Below are 6892 nucleotides of genomic sequence, written 5' to 3' on the forward strand. Positions count from 1 at the left end.
GCGACTTGGTGCTCTGATCATGCGGCCGTCGTGTCATGCGGCCGTCGTGTCGTGCAGCCGTCGTGGCCTTCGAGTTCCGAGACGCTCCCGGCAGCCCCGAGACGCCTGGGCCTGCCACACAGAGCCCCACCTCGTCCCACGCGCCCCCGCGTGCACACGGCTTCCCGGTAGGTCCTCACCACCGATCCTCTGCTTTCTGTGCATAGAGGTTTGCCTGTTCCGGAGATTTCCTACAGGTGGTGTCATAGTCCAGTAATGTAGCTATACATATAAAAATATCTGAGGCTGGTTAATTTATACAGAACAAAGTTTATTCTACTCAGGGTTCTGCAGTCTATACAAGAAGCATGGTGCCAGCATTTGCATCTGGTGAGGGCCTAGGGCTGCTTCTCTGTGTGCACAGAGCTCCCATGGCAAGAGAGGAAGCAAGAAAGACAAAGGGAGGTTCCAGTCTCTTTTTTAACAAGGAGTTCTGACAGGCTCTAATATAGCAAGGACTCATTAACCCTGCAATGGCACCAAGTCACTCGTGAGGGATCCACCCCCGTGACCAAAACACCTCCCAGTAGGCCCCACCTCCAACATTGGGAATCACATTTCAACTTGATATTTGGTGGGACAAACATCGAAACTATGGCAGATAAAATCATACAAAGTGGCAAATTTTGACCCCTATATCAATTATGGGCTATTGTGAATAGTGCTGCCATGAACGCTCCTGTACTAGTGTTTGAGCAGCTGCTTTCAGTTACAGAGGTCCTTAATTTATGATGCTATGACATCCTGATAAACCCATTGTAAATTGAAAATATTGTACGTGTCATATGCACTTATCATACCTAACTCTCATCGGTCAGCCTACCCTACATTAAATGTGCTCAGAACACACACATTAGCCTACAGTTTGGCAAAATCATCTAGCACGAAGCCTGTTTTATAATAAACTGTTGACTATCGCATGGAATTTGTTGATACTGTGCTGAAATGTAAAACAGAATGGTTGTATAGATACTTTTGCACCAACATAAAGTCAACAAATTGTAAGTCAAACCATCATAAGTTGGAGACCATCTATCTTTAAGGCATATACTCACGAATAGATTTTTAGGCTTATTTCTGGATTCTTAATTCTATTCCATTAATCTATTAATTAGTTATATTCCAGAAAAAAGTGTTGAAACCTTTTTTTTTTTTTTTTTTGAGTCAGAGTCTCACTCTGTCACTCAGGCTGGAATGCAGTGGCACGCTCATGGCCACTGCAGCCTCGCCCTACTGGGCTCTGCGACCCTTCTGCCTCAGCCTTCCAAGTAACTTGAACTACAGGCGTGCGCTACCACACCCGGCTCATTTTTTGATTTGTTGTAGAGATGAGGTCTTGCCAAGTTGCCCAGGCGGGTCTCGAACCCACGGGCTCAGGCAGTTCGCTCACCTCGGCCTCCCAAAGACGCGGGATTACAGGCTGAGCCACGGAGCCTGGCTTGAAAACTGTAGCTTAATACTAAGTTTTGAATTTGGGAAATATGAGTTCTTCAACTTTGTTCTTTTTCAAGACTATTTTGGCAATTCAAGGTCCCTTACAGTTACATATAAATTTTAAGTTTGACTTTTTCATTTCTGCAAAAAAGACCGTTGGGATTTTGGTGAGATTTCAATAAACCTGTAGATCACTTTGGGTAGTATTACCATCTTAATAATATTGTCTTCAGGCCGGGCTCGGTGGCTCAGCCTGTAATCCCAGCGCTTTGGGAGGCCGAGGTGAGCGGATTGCCTGAGCCCGCGGGTTCGAGACCCACCTGGGCAACTTGGCGAGCCCTCATCTCTACAATAAATCAAAAAATGAGCCAGGCGTGGTAGCGCGTGCCTGTAGTTCCAGCTACTTGGAAGGCTGAGGCGGAAGGATCTCCGGAGCCCAGCAGGCGAGGCTGCGGTGGCCGGGAGCGGCCACTGCACTCCAGTCTGGGTGACAGAGTGAGACTCCGACTCAAAAAAAAAAAAAAATAATAATAATAATATTGTCTTCAGATCCATAAACTGACCCATCAGTGGATCTCTTTCCACTTCTTTGTATCATCTTTAATATCTTTTGGCAATATTTTGTAATTTTCAGGGTACAAATCTTGTGTACAAAAGCATTCTTTGCTAAATTTATTTCTAAGTATTTTATTCTTTTTGATGCTAGTTTAAATAAAATGATTTTCTTAATTTTGTTTCGGATTGTTTATTACTAATGTATAGAAATACAACTGACTTTTTTTTTGAGTTGAAATCTCACTCTGTCACCCAGGCTGGAGTGCAGTGTGGTATGCTCTCGGCCACCGCAGCCTCAACCTGCCGGGCTCCGGCGATCCTTCCGCCTCAGCCTTCCCAAGTAGCCAGAACTACAGGTGCGCGATGCCACGCCCGGCTGATTTTTTGATTTATTGTAGAGACGAGGTCTCACCAAGTTGCCCGGGCTGGTCTCAGACCCACGGGCTCAGGCAATCCATTGATCCCTTTCTTATAGTATTGTGATAAATGTTCAGGACCTATTTATGAGTAACAACATGTAGTGTTCAGTTCTTTGTTTCTGTGATAGATCGGGACACTACAGCAGGGGGGCACATAACATCACTAAGGGTACCTGATCCTAAACCAGAGGAAGTGAGAACCAGTAGGAGGCCCAAACTTCACCTGTATGTAGACCACATCTGTATCCCCCATCTTTAAAATAAAATAGAGGGGGGAAAGTTCCTAACATCCAAGTAGTCCAATTTACCAATAAAAAACATGTCTAGCCGGGCATGGTAGCGCGTGCCTGTAGTTCCAGCTACTTGGAAGGCTGAGGCGGAAGGATCGCCGGAGCCCAGCAGGTCGAGGCTGCTGTGACTGGAGTGGCCACTGCATTCCAGTCTGGGCGACAGAGTGAGACTCCAACTCAAAAAAAAAAAAAAAAACCAACCCCCCCCCCCAAAAAAACCAGCAGCAACAACAAAAAAAGCTTATGTCATTTGAGAATAAAATAGTTTTACTTCCTAATAGTTTTTGTTTCCTAATTGCCCTGCTAGGACTTCCAGTACAGTTTTGAATAGAAGCAGTGAAAACAGACATTCTTGTCTTTCTAATGTTAGGGGAAAACCTTGCAGTCCTCCATCATTTGGTTCGATGTCTGTTGTGGGTATTTCATAGTGCTCTTTGTCATGTGGATTTTCCCTTCTGTTCCTAGTTTGCTGAATGTTTTATCTTTTCTTGCATCTATATTCATAAGGGAATATTATATTAATAATAGTCAATTGTATGTAATTGCTCTTATTTTCTTGTGGTGTTTTTGTCTGGCTTTGCTATCAAGGTGATGCTAGCCTCATAGAATGAGGGAGAAAGCATACTCTCCTTTTCTATGTTTAGGAAGATTTTGAGAGGGATTGGTGTTAATCCTTCTTTAAACATTTATAGACTTCACCAGTGAAGCCTCCTGGCACATACTATTTGGAATCTAGGATTTGTGTAGTCATTACCTATTTGTTGAATTAATAAATTGTGTCCTCAAACAGGTTTCTGGTCAAGGCGCAAAGATTGAGTAGCAAATGAAAAGAAAGTCAATGTATATAGTGCATTTGTTTTTTATTGCTGGGGTAGCAAATTACCACAAACTTAAAGACTTAAGACAACACAAACTTTTTTTTTTTTTTTTGTGAGTTGGAGTCTCACTCTGTCGCCCATACTGGAGTGCAGTGGCCGCTCCCGGCCACCGCAGCCTCGACCTGCTGGGCTCTGGCGATCCTTCCGCCTCAGCCTTCCGAGTAGCCGGAATTACAGGCATGCGCTGCCACGCCCGGCTGATTTTTTGATTTATTGTAGAGATGAGGTCTCGCTGCCCAGGTGGGTCTCGAACCCGCGGGCTCAGGCAATAAACTCACCTCAGCCTCCCAAAGGCGCGGGATTACAGGCTGAGCCACCGAGCCCGGCAACACAAACTTTTTTATCTTACAGTTGTATGGGCCACAAGACTGACCCTAGTCTCACTGGGCTAAAATCAGGGTGTCATCAGGGCTGAATTTCTCTCTGGAAGTTCTATAAAAGGACTCCTTTCCTTCTTTGTCTAGTTCTAGAGGCCACACACGTTCCTTAGCTGGTGGTCTCCTTCCTCCATCTTCAAAGCCAGTGAGTTTGCATCTTTCTGACTATTCTTAAATAGTCACATCTCCCTTTGACTCTCCTCTTCTACCTTCCTCTTCCACTTTTAAAGACCCTTGTGCTTACACTGGACCCACCTGGGTAATCTCCCTATTTTGACATCAGCTGATCAGCAAAGTTAATTTCATCTCCAACCTTAAGTTCCCCCTGGCCATGCAACATAACGTAGTCACATGTCATTAGGATGAGGACATCATTGGAGGAATCTCTCTTCTGCTTACCACATGCAGTTTAGTCACAAACTGATGATGAACATTTTTTAGCTTCATACTACTCTTTTTTTTAAAATTTGAGTTGGAGTCTCACTCCTTTGCCCAGGCTGGAGTGCAGTGGCACACACGGTCACGGCCACCCCAGCGTTGACCTTCTGGGCTCCAGCGATCCTTCCTCCTCAGCCTTCTGAGTAGCTGGAACTACAGACGTGTGCTACCACGCCCAGTTATTTTTAATTAATTTATTTTTTTGAGTTGGAGTCTCACTCTGTCACCCAGACTGGAGTGCAGTGGCCGCTCCCAGCCATCAGAGCCTCGACCTGCTGGGCTCCGGCGATCCTTCCGCCTCAGCCTTCCGAGTAGCCGAAATTACAGGCGCGCGCTACCACGCCCGGCTGATGTTTTGATTTCTTGTAGAGATGAGGTCTCGCTGCCCAGGCGGGTCTCGAACCCGCAGGCTCAGGCAATCCACTCACCTCCACCTCCCAAAGGCGCGGGATTACAGGCTGAGCCACCGAGCCCAGCTTATTTTTTATTGTTATAAAAATTGGAAATTTGGAAACATAACTAGACCTATTTCAAATTAAGGATGAATACCCCCTTTATGAGTCAGGCTTTACACATTTATTATTTTAGTCACAAGACATAAAATTCAGGCCACCAAGAGCTTCCAGTGCTTGCTTACGTAGGGAGTGGCCAGAGGTTTTCTGGTGAATCTGTAAATAAAGACCTACGGTTTGCATGCATTATCCATTCTATTTTAACCAAAAAAGGCACATATATTTATCAAAGTAAATGTTGTGGTTTCTGCTATAACTTGTTTAGGAACGATGCTACAAATGTATTAATATTTTCCATTCCATTGGAAGAAAACAGTTGTTAATATGGCATAACAATTTTTTAAAATTTCCTGTGATACTAAAACTATGATACGTGATCATATACCAAAGTTATATTGATTCCTATTTTAGAGAATTCAAGCAGATTTTTAAAATCCCAGGTGTTCTATGAGAGATATCATTTTCAACTTACGTTGTATGCCCGCCTTCCAGGTATTTGTGCTAATTCCTCCCTACAGGTCTTCTTTGGCAATGTGGATTCATCTGGAATAAAACACAATATTTTTAACCCTCCAATTATTGCTCGGTACATCCGTTTGCACCCAACTCATTATAGCATTCGCAGCACTCTTCGCATGGAGTTGATGGGCTGTGATTTAAACAGTAAGTGCCAACTCATCCCATATACTTCCCTCTCCCAACCATCGGTAGGGTGACTAGCTGTCCTAGTTATTCTGAGACCGGGAGAAGGACACTTGTCTCCGGATACAAAACTGTCAGTGCTAAAACCAGCACAGTCCTGGGAAAACTGCGAGCTTGGCTACTTCAACCATGGTATTCCCCAGAGGCAGCCACCTCCTACACTACTGTTAACAAGGCAAATTAAAGTCAAACAAAGCTGGGAAGAACTTATCAGAAAACAGGGGGCATGTTAACAATAACAGAATCTGTGCAAAAGTTAATGCTTGAGAAGTAATGCTATGAGGATGGAAGTTCTAGAGTATCGGTGGAGGCATACCAGTATCGCCTATGCTGCAGCCTGTTCTCTTGATAATACTCTCCTTTCATTTCTTTGAGGTTGCAGCATGCCATTGGGAATGGAGAGTAAAGCAATATCAGATGCACAGATTACTGCTTCGTCCTATTTCACCAATATATTTGCCACCTGGTCTCCTTCACAAGCTCGACTTCACCTCCAGGGAAGAACTAATGCCTGGAGACCTCAGGTAAGAGGAAACAGATTCACCATGTGCTTGGATACAGCATCCTTTAGGGAAAATGATCCCTAATTGAACCTCCTGGAAGTAGAAACTCTATAGCCAGTGCTGGCCTATTATTTGTCAAAGAATTGTGGTAGCAAAAGTCCACTTTACAGATATGTCAACAATTAGCTTTCTTTCTGGGTTTCTCAGTACTTCAGAGGAAAAGGTTGCAATCATGTGCAGTTCATTGGGTGTAGATCTTATCCAGAGCTATTCAGTTTGTGATTTTCAATCACTGAATAGTTTTTTGTGGGGAATGAATGGAGTCAATTGTCTCTGTTCCTCCAGGGACTTATTATTTTAAGCAAAATAAATTGCATACCACACTGCCAAACTTTTTATACTCTAACCAGTCTATATATGATTCATATATGTATTCAGAAAACATTAGCTGGGACCTTAGTAAGTGGCTGACCTTGGGCATACAAAAATGAATTGGGAAAATTTTGGCCCTCAAGTTGCTTAGAGTCAAATAAGGGAGAATGACAAACCATTGGAAAGCACAATGATGCCGGGTTCAGTGGCTCAGCCTGTAATCCCGTGCCTTTGGGAGGCTGAGGTGAGTGCATTGCCTGAGCCCGCGGGTTCGAGACCCGCCTGGGCAGCGAGACCTCATCTCTACAATAAATCAAAACATCAGCCGGGCGTGGTAGCATGTGCCTGTAATTCCGGCTACTCAGATGCTGAG

General features: G+C 44.3%; 1 protein-coding gene across 1 annotated transcript in view; it reads left to right on the forward strand.

Moving 5' to 3' along the window:
* The first annotated feature begins 35 nt into the window (after nucleotides 1-35).
* LOC103250918 (coagulation factor VIII-like) overlaps nucleotides 36-6892 on the forward strand; it is a 24041-nt gene continuing 17184 nt past the window's right edge. Inside the window, exons 1-3 of the mRNA XM_008049495.2 lie at nucleotides 36-167; nucleotides 5461-5605; nucleotides 6020-6168. Coding sequence (XP_008047686.1) covers nucleotides 36-167; nucleotides 5461-5605; nucleotides 6020-6168 — 426 coding nt within the window. The remainder of the gene's footprint in view (nucleotides 168-5460; nucleotides 5606-6019; nucleotides 6169-6892) is intronic.

The sequence above is a fragment of the Carlito syrichta genome, unplaced genomic scaffold, assembly GCF_000164805.1.
Source record: "Carlito syrichta isolate Samal-C Ts95f unplaced genomic scaffold, Tarsius_syrichta-2.0.1 Scaffold135690, whole genome shotgun sequence".
NCBI lineage: Eukaryota > Metazoa > Chordata > Mammalia > Primates > Tarsiidae > Carlito > Carlito syrichta.